Source organism: Ranitomeya variabilis, chromosome 2 (assembly GCF_051348905.1).
Source record: "Ranitomeya variabilis isolate aRanVar5 chromosome 2, aRanVar5.hap1, whole genome shotgun sequence".
NCBI lineage: Eukaryota > Metazoa > Chordata > Amphibia > Anura > Dendrobatidae > Ranitomeya > Ranitomeya variabilis.
In genome coordinates, this window is record NC_135233.1 from 960,641,157 (window position 1) to 960,656,472 (window position 15,316).

At 44.3% G+C, this 15,316-nt stretch overlaps 1 protein-coding gene across 1 annotated transcript in view; it reads left to right on the forward strand.

Annotated features, from left to right (window-relative positions):
- The window catches only part of LOC143804011 (uncharacterized), a 31,857-nt gene extending 25,458 nt beyond the window's left edge, over positions 1–6,399 (forward strand). The window contains exon 4 of the mRNA XM_077281758.1: positions 6,371–6,399. Coding sequence (XP_077137873.1) covers positions 6,371–6,399 — 29 coding nt within the window. The remainder of the gene's footprint in view (positions 1–6,370) is intronic.
- The last annotated feature ends 8,917 nt before the right edge of the window (positions 6,400–15,316 follow it).

A 15,316-nucleotide genomic window follows, 5' to 3' on the forward strand; every position in this document is an offset into this window, starting at 1 on the left:
ACATTCCATCATGCCAGACAAGGGGGTGCAGCCTCTTAAAGTGACAGCGTGTTCCTTACTGTCCATAACAGCACCACCCTCTTACACATCACTAACCTCTTCTAATCTCTAAATCTTGGCCCACAAAATATTGAACTCCTTAAAATCCTTAAAATCATAAATTCATTTATTCAGTCAAATTCAATACATTCTCCAAGCAGATCCAACACTGCTTCTGCCATATTCACTTCAATTCTTTTTTGACATGGCTGTAATAATGATTCCACCTCTACAGTACGTGTTCGCTTGCAGCATACAGAGGTTTGAAGAGAAGTGTAGAATGTGAAAGTAAAGCCATATGGTTGGAGTGGGATGGAGTATGTAGAACTGTAGCCAGAGATTTTTAGCAGTGTGCGGGATGTATAAGTATAGGCACATAGATTTAGCAGGAACAAATGAATCATGAAGGTATAATCAAGTTCAGAAAGGTCCATTAAAAAGTTGTTTTTAAATCTTTAATAGAAAAATATCTTTCATAAAAAAATTGCATATCTTAAAAAATAGAGTAATGTTAAATCACTACACACTTTTAATAGATGCTTGTGTAGACTTTATTATACAGGTGTGGATGCAGCAATAACACAATTCATGAATAAGGAATTGGAGCAGGGATAGAGAAAATGGTGAGGCAACAAGAACATAACGTTTTGACCCTCATAGGGTCTTATTCATATCGTCGCTGTAGAGGAAAAAACCAGGTATGAGAGATCAATTCCATAATACAATTTCAAACAAAAAACAAATAAATAAAATACAAGTATATACATGGTAAAAACAATAAGCTTACAAGATTACGAGAAACAAAATAATTCAAAGCATAACTGCAGTCATGTATAGATCTGGAAAAAGTCACATATAGGTCTGGAATAAGACATAGAAGCCATTGAATAACATCCCAAGGCAAAAAATGGCAATCCTTTAGAGGAAAATGCAGCATATGAACAGATCTTTACATGACTGCAATTATGCTTTGAATCATTTTGTTTCTCGTAATCTTGTAAACTTATTGTTTTTACCATGTATATACTTGTATTTTATTTATTTGTTTTTTGTTTGAAATTGTATTATGGAATTGATCTCTCATACCTGTTTTTTTCCTCTACAGTGACTATATGAATAAGACCCTATGAGGGTCAAAACGTTATGTTCTTGTCACCTCACAATTTTCTCTCTCCCTGCACCAATTCCTTATTCATGAATTGTGTTATTGCTGCATCCACACCTGTATAATAAAGTCTTCACAATCATCTATTAACCCCTTAGTGACAGAGCCAATTTGGTACTTAATGACCGAGCCAATTTTTACAATTCTGACCACTGTCACTTTATGAGGTTATAACTCTTGAACGATTTAACAGATCCAGCTGATTCAGAGATTTTTTTTTTCATGACATATTGTACTTCATGTTAGTGGTAACATTTCTTCAATATTACTTACAATTATTTATGAAAAAAACGGAAATATGGCGAAAATTTTTAAAATTTTGAAATTTTCAAACTTTGTATTTTTATGCCCTTAAATCAGAGAGATATGTCACAAAAAATTGTTAATAAATAACATTTCCCACATGTCTACTTTACATCAGCACAATTTTGTAAACAAAATTTTTTTTGTTAGGGAGTTATAAGGGTTAAAAGTTGACAAGCAATTTCTCATTTTTACAACACCATTTTTTTTTAGGGACCACATCACATTTGAAGTCATTTTGAGGGGTTTATATGATAGAAAATAACCAATTGTGACACCATTCTAAAAACTGCACCCCTCAAAGTGCTCAAAACCACATTCAAGAAGTTTATTAACCCTTTACGTGCTTCACAGGAACTGAAACAATGTGGAAGGAAAAAATGAACATTTAACTTTTTTTTGAAAACATTTGAATTCAGAACCATTTTTTTTATTTTTACAAGTGTAAAAACAGAAATTTAACCATAAATTTTGTTGTGCAATTTCTCCTGAATATGCTGATTCCCCATATGTGGGGTTAAACCACTGTTTGGGTGCTATGCAGAGCTTGTAAGAGAAGGAGCGCCGTTTGACTTTTTCAATGCAGAATTGGCTGGAATTGAGATCGGATGCCATGTCACGTTTAGAGAGCCCCTGATGTGCCTAAACAGTGGAAACACTCCACAAGTGACACCATTTTGGAAACTGGACCCCTTAAGGAACTTATCGAGATGTGTGGTGAGCACTTTGAACCCCAAAGTGTTTCACAGAAGTTTATAACGTAGAGCCGTGAAAATAAAAAATCTCATTTGTTTGCACAAAAATGATCTTTTCGCCCACAAATTCTTATTTTCTCAAGCATAACAGGAGAAATTAGACCACAAAGGTTGTTGTGCAATTTATCCTGAGTATGTCGATACCACATATGTGGGGGTAAACTACTGTTTGGGCGCACCGCAGAGCTTGGAAGAGAAGGAGTGCCATTTTACTTTATCAATGTAGAATTGGCTGGAATTGAGATCGGACGCAATTTTGCGTTTGGAGAGCCCCTGATGTGCCTAAACAGTAGAAACTCCCCACAAGTGACCCCATTTTGGAAACTAGACCCTTTAAGGAACATATCTAGATGTGTGGTGATCACTTTAAACCCCCAAGTGCTTCACAGAAATTTATAAAGTAGAGCTGTGAAAATAAAAAATATTTTTTTTTTCCTCAAAAATGTTTTTTTAGCCTGCAATTTTTTATTTTCTCAAGGGTATTAGGAGACATTGGACCCCAAAATCTGTTGAACAGTTTGTCCTGAGTATGCTGATACCCCATATGTGGGGGGGCACTGTTTGGGCACCCATTGGGGCTCGGAAGGGAAGGAGCGCTGCTTGGAATCCAGACTTTGATGGGATGGTCCGCGGGCGTCATGTTGCATTTGCAGATCTCCTGATATACCTAAACAGTAGAAACCCCCCACAAGTGACCCCATTTTGGAAACTAGACCCCCGAAAGAGCTTATCTAGATGTGTGGTGAGCACTATGAACCCCCAACTGCTTCACAGAAGTTTATAATGTAGAGCCATGAAAATAAAAAAATCATATTTTTTCTACAAAAATGATCTTCTCTACAAAAATTATCTTTTCACCCCCAAATTTTTACTTTCACAAAGGTAACAAGAGAAATTGGACCCCAAAAGTTATTGTCCAATTTAGTTTGTCCTGAGTATGCTGGTACCCCATGTGTGGGGGGATCACTGTTTGGGTGCACGGCAGAGCTCGGAAGGGAAGGAGTGCCGTTTTGGAATGCAGACTTTGATAGAATGGTCTGCGGGCATTATGTTGCATTTGCAGAGCCCCTGATGTACCTAAACAGTAGAAACCCCCCACAAGTGACCCCATTTTGGAAACTAGACCCCCCATGGAACTAATTTAGATGTGTGGTGAGAACTTTGAATGCCCAAGTGCTTCACAGAAGTTTATAATGCAGAGTCGTGAAAATAAAAAATATTTTTTTTTCCACAAAAAAGATTTTTTAGCCCCCAAGTTTTTATTTTCACAAGGGTAACAGGAGAAATTGGACCCCAAAAGTTGTTTTCCAATTTATCCCAAGTATTCTGATGCCCCATATGTGGGGGTAAACCACTGTTTGGGTGCACGGCAGAGCTCATAAGGGAGGGAGCACCATTTGACTTTTTGAGCGCAAAATTGGCTTTCGTGTTTGGAGACTCCCTGATGTACCTAAACAGTGGAAACCCCCCAATTCTTACTCCAACCCTAACCCCAACACACCCCTAACCCTAATCCCAACCCAGTCCATAATCCTAATCACAACCCTAACGATAATCACAACCCTAACCCCTAAACAACCCTAATCTCAACCCTAACCATAACCCTAATCAAAACCCTAAATCCAACACACCCCTAATCCTAATCTCAACCCTAACCTCAAACCTAACCCTAATCCCAACCCTAACCTTAACCCTAATCCCAAACCTAACCCTAATCCCAAACGTAACCCTAATGCCAACCCTAACCCTATTACCAACCCTGAACCTAGCCCTAACCCTAACTTTAGCCCTAACCCTAGCCCTAACCCTAAATTTAGCCCCAACCCTAACCCTAGCCCTAACTTTAGCCCCAACCCTAGCCCTAGCCCTAACCCTAGCCCTAACCCTAAATTTAGCTCCAACCCTAACACTAACCCTAGCCCTACCTTTAGCTCCAACCCCAACCCTAGCCCTAAACCTAGCCCTAAGGCTACTTTCACACTTGTGTCATGTGGCATCCGTCGCAATCTGTCATTTTGGACAAAAAACGGATCCTGCAAATGTGCCCGCAGGATGCGTTTTTTGCCCATAGACTTGTATTGCCGACGAATATCGACCGATGGCCACAAGTCGCGTCCATCGTGCACTGGATCCACTGTGTTTTGGCAGACGGTCGTCACAAAAACATTCAATGTAACTTTTTTTGTATGTCGCGTACGCCATTTCCAACCGTGCATGCGCGGCTGTAACTCCGCCCTCTCCCCCCAGGACATAGACTGGGCAGCGGATGCGTTGAAAAACTGCATCCGCTGCCCACGTTGTGCACAATTTTCACAACATGCGTTGGTACGTCGGGCCGTCGCATTGCAATGGCCCGGTACCGACGCAAGCGTGAAAGAAGTCTAACCCTAGCCCTAACCCTAGCCCTAACCCTAACCCTAAATTTAGCCCCAACCCTAACCCTAACCCTAAATTTAGCCCCAACTTCTCCAGCCGGCAGATCATGGCAGGCGCACTGCGCATGCGCCCGCCATTTTCTTACTGGTTGAAGAAGCCGGTTGGCAGGAGGGGACACAGGAGGACCCAGGGACACCGGTAAGTATAACAGGGTCCCCGAATCCCCCTATTTCTCTGTCCTCTGATGTGCGATCACATCAGAGGACAGAGAATCACACATCGCTTTTTTTTTGCGGCCGCCGGTAAAAAGTTCATTACCGGCGATTGCAAAACAGGGGTCGGTAAAAACCGACCCCAAAGATCTTCTGGGTGCTGGCTGACGGGCGCATGCGCCCGCCATTTTTGGGCCAGAACAAGATGGCGGTGCCCATCGGGAGCAACGAGGAGCACCGGGGAGACAGGTGAGTATCGGGGGGCGATCTGGGACCCCATTTCTCTGTCCTCTGATGGGCGATCACTTCGGAGGACAGAGAAATCAAATGGGAAATCGCATTTTTTTTTTGCGACCGCCAGTAAACGGTTAATTACCAGCGATTGCAACCCGGGGGTCAGTAAAAAACCCCTGAATCATGTTCTCTGGGGTCTCGGCTACCCCCAACAACCGAGACCCCAGAGAAAATCCGACTCTGGGGGGCGCTATTCACTTTTTCCACAGCGCCGTTAATTAATGCCGCTGTGGTTTAAGTACGCTTTACTGCCGGCATTAAAAGTCGTATCGGCGGTCGTTAAGGGGTTAAGAGTAGTGTTGAGCATTCCGATACCGCAAGTATCGGGTATCGGCCGATATTTGCTGTATCGGAATTCCGATACCGAGATCCGATACTTTTGTGATATCGGGAATCAGTATCGGGATCGATATTAATGTGTAAAATAAAGAATAAAAATAAAAAATATTGATATACTCACCTCTCCGACGCATCCTGGACCTTACCGATGTAACCGGCAGCTTCCGTTCCTAAGAATGAGCGCTTGAAAGTCCTTAGATGACGTCGCGGCTTGTGATTGGTCACGTGGCGGTCACGTGACCGCTCACGCAACCAATCACAGGCCGCGACGTCATCTAAGGTCTTTCAAGCGCTCATTCTTAGGAACGGAAGCTGCCGGTTACATCGGTAAGGTCCAGGCTGCGTCGGAGAGGTGAGTATATCAATATTTTTTATTTTTATTCTTTATTTTACACATTATTATGGATCCCAGGGCCTGAAGGAGAGTTTCCTCTCCTTCAGACCCTGGGAACCATACAGGATACCGTCCGATACTTGGTGTCCCATTGACTTGTATTGGTATCGTGTATCGGTATCGGCGATATCCGATACTTTTTGGGTATTGGCCGATACTATCCGATACCGATACTTTCAAGTATCGGACGGTATCGCTCAACACTAGTTAAGAGTGTGCGGTGATTGAACATTACTCTATTACAGGGATTGCCATCCCACTTCACCAGCAACTCAGATCTCAGCCACACTACCTGTCTATATCTTAAAAAATCACAACCTCCATATGTGCCCAGCACTGCCCACATTATATTCCCATATGGAGGTTGTGATTTTTTAAAATATGTAACTTTTTTATGAAAGATATTTTTCTAATAAAGATTAACAAAAATGTTAATGGATCTTTCTGAGCTGGATTAAACCTTCATGATTCACTTGTTCCTGCTACATTGCAGTTTCCGTGCTTGGATACTTTGAGCAATAGATGGATGAGCTGACTTTTTTTATATATTTTTTCACATGGATTTAGTGGTATGCAATATTTAGAAGTATAACCAAAGGACGTGAGTTGTGTGTGGCTCATAACTAAGCTCAGCAGAAATGCCAACACAGATGGTTCAAGACCAATTTTCCCAGTGTGTTATGAGCTCACCTAGTGTGATAGATTCTCTTAAGCCAGTGTCATACTTGCTTGTTGAATGCGAGAAACTCGCGCATCAAGCCCTGGAACAGCCACCGGCACTCGGGACCAGATTGCGCGGCTCCATGTATTTTTATGCAGGTGAATGCTCCATTCCCAAGTGCCGGCGGCAGTGCCAGGACTTGATGCAAAAGACTCAATGTGAGTTTCTCACATTGAACTGTCAAGTATGACCATGGCCAAAGCCATACATCTGGGTGAGCTTAGACTGGAGATGACAGTGTAGCAGACACAGTCTGGAAAGATGACACAAGGACCAGTGAGGATAAAGACACCAGGGTTTTCAGTAAAGGAAGCTCATATCTTTCAGCAGTGAAATAGACAATCTCACATTGCAGTCTGGTATCAACCAGAAGGAAAATGACCAAAAAGTAAATTTAGCATGAAGCCTGGTATCGCCCAGTAGGGTCATGGTTATTAGCACCAAAGTAACAGAGAAATAAATGCAGTCTGGTATTTTCCATCAGGTCAGTGGTTAGTAATAGTGATGTAAGAAGGTAAAGGAAAAATTTATATTTGCATAAAGATAAGCATTACCTTGAATGTACGAGGTGCCAGATGTGAACAATTGTGAGGAGATGGTAACTTGCTCATAGGTTGGTGTGGACAACACCAAAGCAAAGAGGAATGAATTTGGAAAAATCTCTGAATACAGCATGGAAGTCATGAGTAGCTGAGGAGATGACAGACACCTGCCTGGTGCTGAACCAAAATGTAAATTAATGAATGCTACTGAACACAGAAGGCCCTATACTGTCACCAGGTTTGACCAATGTAAGATACAGCAACTGACTTTCAGGTATTATCTGCAGCATTCTATTTTATTGTCATGTTGTGGCGGTGATATTACCCTGTCTGCAGACCTAACTTACATTATAAAAAATAATAATTTTTTTCTGCTGCTGAATATGATACAGTCCGCCGTATTCCACGTTGACATTTTGTGGTGGTGATATTACCCTGTCTGCAGACCTAGCTTACATTATAAAAAATTATAGTTTTTTCTGTTGCTAAATATGATACAGCCTGCCGTTTTCCACATTGACATTTTGTGGTGGTGATATAAACCTGTCTGCAGACCTAACGCACATTAAAAAATTATAATTTTTTATAAAAAAACACAGACTGAAAACTAATGAGCACAATATGCACGCAAAATGTGAAAAAAAGTGTGAAAAAAATTTGTGCAAAACAGATCACAATAAAATGACAATGATAAAAAAATTAATCCAACATACTATATAAAAATGAATATAAATATGTGTGCAAACACAATCAAAATTGTTTAGGCAAGGTGCAACAGTGCAAAGTGCTACAGTGCATCAATGCAGCAGTGCAAAGTGCTACAGTGCCAAGGGTCACAACACTAATGGAACAATCAAAATTGATTAGGCAAGGTGCAACAGTGTAAAATGCTGCCGTGCATCAATGTTAAAGTGCAAAGTGTTACTGTGCCATGGGCCAAGACATTAATGAAAATGAAGGGTTAATCAAAGTATAAGCTACCAAAAGTATGGATAAAAGTGCTATAGTGCATATACGGTGCTAACAAGGAAAGCAAAATCAATATAAGGGCATATTTTACCTAAATCAATACGAGCTGCTGGGTCCCTACATGCGTTTCGGTGATAGCCTTCTTCCGGGGGGAGTAATACAGTACGGGATATTTCACTTTGAAATTGTTTGGAGCATCTAGTCAATGTTGTACAGGCCTCATCGACAGGCCCCCAAAAATTCTTCTGTTACTGACATCATACATTAGGGGATATCTTACTTTGAAATATTTTGCTGCAGATATTCTGTAACGCTCGCGCCGAGACTAGTTGGCGTGGGCGCCTGGGGGTGTGGCCCCACTGGATCACAGACCGAACTTCCCTGGAAGGGGCATAACTAAGTAGCTTCCTAGGTGTTCACTGGAGCCTCTGATGGTGAGGACAGACTTGTGCAATAGGAAGCTACCAGGTACCACCCCAGGGTGGAGTCGGACTGTGGATGCTGATCCCACCGGGGACTAGACACAGGCAGGCAGGCACGGTTGTGGCACTGGCTGACAGACAGGTTTGGCAGAGGCCCAGATGGGTGGACTGGCTTGACGGAGATACAGGCAGGCAGACGGGCGCGGCTGGCACTCAGGCAGACAGGCGGGCACGGCTGGCACTGGCAGACAGGACTGATACTCTGGTAGGAACTGGTATTCAGATGGTTGTATGGAAACAGGTAAGAACCTGTTCAGACTGGAGAACATAAAGCAACAGGTAGAGACCCGTACGGCAAGTTGCAGAATAAAGATAGAGCAAGAGTGGAAGCAAATCAGAATCACGGGAGGCGAAGTAAGAGCAGGAGGTGGAGCTAAGAGTAGAGAAGGAGAAGGCAGAGCAGAGAGTAGAGAAGGAGAAGGCAGAGCCAAGGACGGAGCTGCAGGAGGTGGAGCAAAGAGCGGAGATGCTGGAGGCGGAGCCAAGAGCGGAGACGCTGGAGGCGGAGCCAAGAGCGGAGACGCTGGAGGCGGAGCCAAGAGCGTAGACGCTGGAGGCGGAGCCAAGAGCAGAGACGCTGGAGGCGGAGCCAAGCACAGAAACGCTGGAGGCGGAGCCAAGAGCGGAGATGCTGGAGGCAGAGCCAAGAGCGAGAACCGCAGGAGGTAACGCCAAGAGCAAAAGAGTGCAGAACCACAGGTTGTGGCGAGGAAAGCTGAGAAGCACAGAACCACAGGTTGTGGCAGAACAGAGCAGAGAGATGCAGAACCACTGATAGTGGCAAGCAGAGCAGAGAGATAAGGCGGAGGTACACGCAGCAGAGTGGGAAATGACAAATGACAAAGAAGGAACAGGAACAGACATAGACCAGAGTTCAGACAGGAACGGACATGGATACACAAACAGAACACAGATGAAGGCCTGCAGTATTGCAGACCTCTGAGACAGGAAACAGACACGACCTGGCAGCTCAGTAGCAAATGCTAACTGAGGGGAATAGTTTGCTCAGGCATCCTCCAATGGGTGAGGATGCCTTAAGTATCAGAGGCCTCAAGGCTATTGGCCAGGAACACCCCAGGGAGGTGCACACAGTCTCAATAAGAATCCGGAGTGGCTGGCGCCACCCCCCTATGCACACAACCAGGAAGTGTACACAGAGCAAGCCGCCATGAAGCACATGGCATGGAGCTTGCAGCAGACAGATCTCACAGCATGGCACTGGGTGAGTGAGTTGATGTGACAGGCAGGTGGGGAACGGAAGGCCATGCAGTGATGCCGGCAGGGTTGTTGCATATTCTTAGTCATACAGGCCTCATCAACAGTGAAACAATGCTTTCTTCTGTGACTAATGTGATTCATCAGACCATATTTTATCTTCTTATTTTGTGCCACTGAAATTCTACTGGGTTGGGTGTAGTGGAAGACCTGTCGGTCCCTATTATAATATTTATAATGTGATGAAATTGATGCCACTTTTGTGGTGTCTTACAGTAATTTTTGGAAATGTGAACACTCCTGGTTGGTTGGCCATCTGTTGTGAACTCTGTTTTTGGGCTCCCTCTTGTGGTCACAAGTGGTATTGTGTGAGTGCTGTCTTTGGGCTCCCTCTGGTGGCTCTTTGTGTCATTCTGCAGGTCTGAGGCTGGTTCAGCTGTCTCGTTATCTGTTAGCTGGTTTCCTGTTTAGCTCACCTGGACTTTCAGTGGTTGCCTGCTGTCGATGTATTCAGTGCTATTTTGATCTCTCCTGAATTCCTTCGTTATCTGTCTCGCCACGAGAAGCTAAGTTTCTGTTTGGTTATTTTTTGCTCATCAGTGTTCAATATGTTTCTTGGTTATTTATTTGTCCTTGTCCAGCTTGCTAATATGTGATTTCCTTGCTTGCTGGTAGCTCTAGGGGGCTGAGTTTCTCCCCTCACACCGTTAGTTGGTGTGGGGGTTCTTGAATTCTCAGCGTGGATATTTTGTATAGGGTTTTTTACTGACCGCACAGTTCCCTGTCTGTCTTCTGCTATCTAGTATTAGTGGGCCTCATTTGCTGAATCTGTTTTCATTTCTATGTTTGTATTTTCCCCTTACCTCACCGTTATTATTTGTTGGGGGCTTCCTATATCTTTGGGGTCATTTCTCTGAGGCAAGTGAGGTCTTACTTTCTCTATAGGGGTAGCAAGTTTCTCAGGCTGCGTCGAGACGTCCAGGAATTTAGGCATGTTCACCGGCTACCTTTAGTGTGTTTGGTTAGAATCAGCATTGCGGTCAGTCCAGTTACCACCTCCCTAGAGCTTGTTCTATGTTCAATAACTTAGCTAGTCCATTCGGTGATCCTCAGCCACTAAGGATCATAACAGTACAGCAGGCCAAAAAGTGTTTAATGCATCACAGAAGTGGGATAAGAGAAGTCCTGAGTACAATTTATTTATTTTTCCTCTCCCTTTGCTGCAGTCTGTCCAGCTTCTCTCATCCCCTTAATCTCTGGGTGGCTTTGAGTTCAGCTGCAGACATGGATATTCAGAGTCTGACTTCTAGTGTGGATCATCTTGCTGCAAGGGCGCAAAGCATTCAGGATTTTGTTGTTCACAATCCTATGTCTGAGCCAAAAGTACCTATTCCTGAGTTTTCTGGAGATAGATCTAGGTTTCTGAATTTTAAGAATAATTGTAAATTATTTCTTTCTTTGAGACCTCGTTCCTCTGGTGATTCCGCTCAGCAAGTTAGAATTGTTATCTCCCTGTTACGTGGCGACCCTCAAGATTGGGCTTTCTCCCTGGCGCCAGGAGATCCTGCATTGCTGAATGTGGATGCGTTTTTTCTGGCGCTTGGATTGCTTTATGAGGAACCTAATCTTGAAAACCAGGCAGAAAAGGCCTTGCTGGCTCTCTCTCAGGGCCAGGATGAAGCTGAGGTGTATTGTCAAAAATTTCGGAAATGGTCGGTGCTTACTCAATGGAATGAGTGTGCCCTGGCTGCAAATTTCAGAGAAGGTCTTTCTGAAGCCATTAAGAATGTTATGGTGGGGTTCCCCACGCCTGCAAGTCTGAATGACTCAATGGCTTTGGCCATTCAGATTGATCAGCGTTTGAGGGAGCGCAAATCTGCGCACCATCTGGCAGTGTTTTCTGAACAGAGACCTGAGTCTATGCAATGTGACCGAATTCTGACCAGAATTGAGCGGCAAAATCATAGACGTCAAAATGGGTTGTGCTTTTACTGTGGTGATTCAACTCATGTTATCTCAGCATGCTCTAAGCGCATAAAAAAAATTGCTAAATCTGTCACCGTTGGTACTATACAGCCTAAATTCATTTTGTCTGTTACTTTAATTTGTTCTTTGTCATCCTACTCGGTTATGGCTTTTGTGGATTCAGGTGCTGCCCTGAACCTGATGGATTTGTCGTTTGCCAGGCACTGTGGTTTGGTCCTGGAGCCTTTGGAATTCCCTATTCCACTGAGGGGAATTGATGCTACACCATTGGCTGAGAATAAGCCTCATTATTGGACTCAAGTAACCATGTGCATGACTCCTGTACATCAGGAGGTGATTCGCTTTCTTGTGCTGCATAATTTGCATGATGTTGTCATTTTCGGTCTGCCATGGCTGCAGGCCCATAATCCAGTTCTGGATTGGAAAGCTATGTCTGTTTCAAGTTGGGGTTGCCAGGGGATTCATGGCGATGCTCCTTTGGTGTCAATTGCTTCTTCCACTCCTTCTGAGGTCCCTGAGTTTTTGTCGGACTACCAGGATGTATTTGATGAGCTCAGATCCGGTGCCCTGCCTCCTCACAGGGATTGTGATTGTGCTATAAATTTGATTCCTGGTAGTAAGTTCCCTAAGGGATGACTTTTTAATTTGTCTGTACCAGAACATGCCGCGATGCGGAGTTATATAAAGGAGTCTTTAGAGAAGGGACATATTCGCCCGTCCTCCTCCCCTCTTGGTGCAGGATTCTTTTTTGTGGCCAAGAAGGATGGTTCTCTGAGACCTTGTATAGATTATCGTCTTCTAAATAAAATCACGGTCAAATTTCAGTATCCTTTGCCATTATTATCTGATCTGTTTGCTCGGATTAAGGGGTCCAGTTGGTTCACCAAGATAGATAGATCTTCGTGGTGCATATAACCTTGTGCGTATTAAGCAGGGGGATGAATGGAAAACAGCATTTATTACGCCCGAAGGCCATTTTGAGTACTTGGTGATTAGTGTTGAGCATTCCGATACCGCAAGTATCGGGTATCGGCCGATACTTGCGGGTATCGGAATTCCGATACCGAGATCCGATACTTTTGTGGTATCGGGTATCGGTATCGAAACAACATTAATGTGTAAAACAAAGAATTAAAATAAAAAATATTGCTATACTCACCTCTCCGACGCAGCCTGGACCTTACCGAGGGAACCGGGAGCCTTCTTTGCTTAAAATGCGTGCTTTTACTTCCTTCCGCGACGTCACGGCTTCTGATTGGTCGCGTGCCGCCCATGTGGCCGCGACGCGACCAATCACAGCAAGCCGTGACGTAATTTTCAGGTCCTCAATGCCTAATTCTAGGCATTCAGGATTTTAAAATTATGATCCGGCTTGTGATTGGTTGCGTCACGGTCACATGGGCGACGCGACCAATCACAAGCCGTGACGTCACGGGAGGCAGGAAACGTGCACATTTTTAAAATTACGTCACGGCTTGTGATTGGTTGCGTGCCGCCCATGTGACCGCGACGCGACCAATCACAGCAAGCCGTGACGTAATTTCAGGTCCTGAATGCAGAAATAGGCGTCAGGACCTGACGTAATTTTCAAATCCTGAATGCCTAGAATTAGGCATTCAGGACCTGAAAATTACGTCACGGCTTGTTGTGATTGGTCGCGTCGCGGTCACATGTGCGGCACGCGACCAATCACAAGCCGTGACGTAATTTTAAAATCCTGAATGCTTAGAATTAGGCATTCAGGACCTGAAATTACGTCACGGCTTGTTGTGATTGGTCGCGTCGCCGTCACATGGGCGGCACGCGACCAATCAGAAGCCGTGACATCACGGAAGGCAGTAAACGCGCGCATTTTAAGCAAAGAAGGCTGCCGGTTTCCTCGGTAAGGTGCAGGCTGCGTCGGAGAGGTGAGTATAGCAATATTTTTTATTTTAATTCTTTATTTTACACAGTAATATGGATCCCAGGGCCTGAAGGAGAGTTTCCTCTCCTTCAGACCCTGGGAACCATCAGGGATACCGTCCGATACTTGAGTCCCATTGACTTGTATTGGTATCGGGTATCGGTATTGGATTAGATCCGATACTTTGCCGGTATCGGCCGATACTTTCCGATACCGATACTTTCAAGTATCGGACGGTATCGCTCAACACTACTCTCTAATGCTCCTTCTGTGTTCCAGTCCTTCATGCATGACATCTTCCGAGAATATCTGGATAAATTTATTATTGTGTATCTGGATGACGTTTTGGTCTTTTCGGAGGACTGGGAGTCCCATGTGAAGCAGGTCAGGATGGTATTTCAGGTCCTGCGTGCTAATGCCTTATTTGTGAAGGGCTCAAAATGTCTCTTCGGAGTACAGAAGGTTTCCTTTTTGGGTTTTATTTTTTCTCCTTCTACTATTGAGATGGAACCGGTCAAGGTCCAGGCTATTCATGACTGGACTCAGCCTACATCTGTTAAGAGTCTTCAGAAGTTCTTGGGTTTTGCTAATTTTTACCGTCGTTTCATTGCTAATTTTTCTGGCGTGGTTAAACCCTTGACGGATTTGACCAAGAAGGGTTCTGATGTGACTAATTGGTCTCCTGCGGCCGTGGAAGCCTTTCGGGAGCTGAAGCGCCAGTTTTCTTCGGCTCCAGTTTTTGTCAGCCTGATGTCTCTCTCCCTTTTCAGGTCGAGGTTGATGCTTCTGAGATTGGAGCAGGGGCTGTTTTGTCGCAGAGAAGCTCTGATTGCTCTGTGATGAAGCCTTGTGCTTTCTTTTCAAGAAAGTTTTCGCCTGCCGAGCGGAATTATGATGTTGGTAATCGGGAGTTGTTGGCTATGAAGTGGGCATTTGAGGAGTGGCGACATTGGCTCGAGGGAGCTAAGCATCGTGTGGTGGTCTTGACTGATCACAAAAATCTGATATATCTCGAGTCTGCCAAGCGGCTGAATCCTAGACAGGCTCGTTGGTCGTTGTTTTTCTCCCGTTTCGATTTCGTGGTCTCGTACCTGCCTGGTTCGAAGAACGTGAAGGCTGATGCTCTTTCTAGGAGTTTTGTGCCTGACTCTCCAGGAGTTTCAGAGCCGGCTGGTATCCTCAGAGAGGGAGTGATTTTGTCTGCCATTTCCCCAGATTTGCAATGAGTGCTGCAGAAATTTCAGGCGGATAGACCTGACCGTTGCCCACCAGAGAGACTGTTTGTCCCAGATAGATGGACCAGCAGAGTTATTTCCGAGGTTCATTCTTCGGTGTTGGCAGGCCATCCTGGGATTTTTGGTACCAGAGATTTGGTGGCTAGGTCCTTCTGGTGGCCTTCCTTGTCACGGGATGTGCGTTCCTTTGTGCAGTCCTGTGGGATTTGTGCTCGGGCTAAGCCTTGCTGTTCTCATGCCAGCGGTTTGCTTTTGCCTTTGCCTGTCCCTAAGAGGCCTTGGACGCACATTTCCATGGATTTTATTTCGGATCTTCCAGTCTCTCAGAGAATGTCTGTCATCTGGGTGGTGTGTGATCGCTTTTCCAAAATGGTCTATTTGGTGCC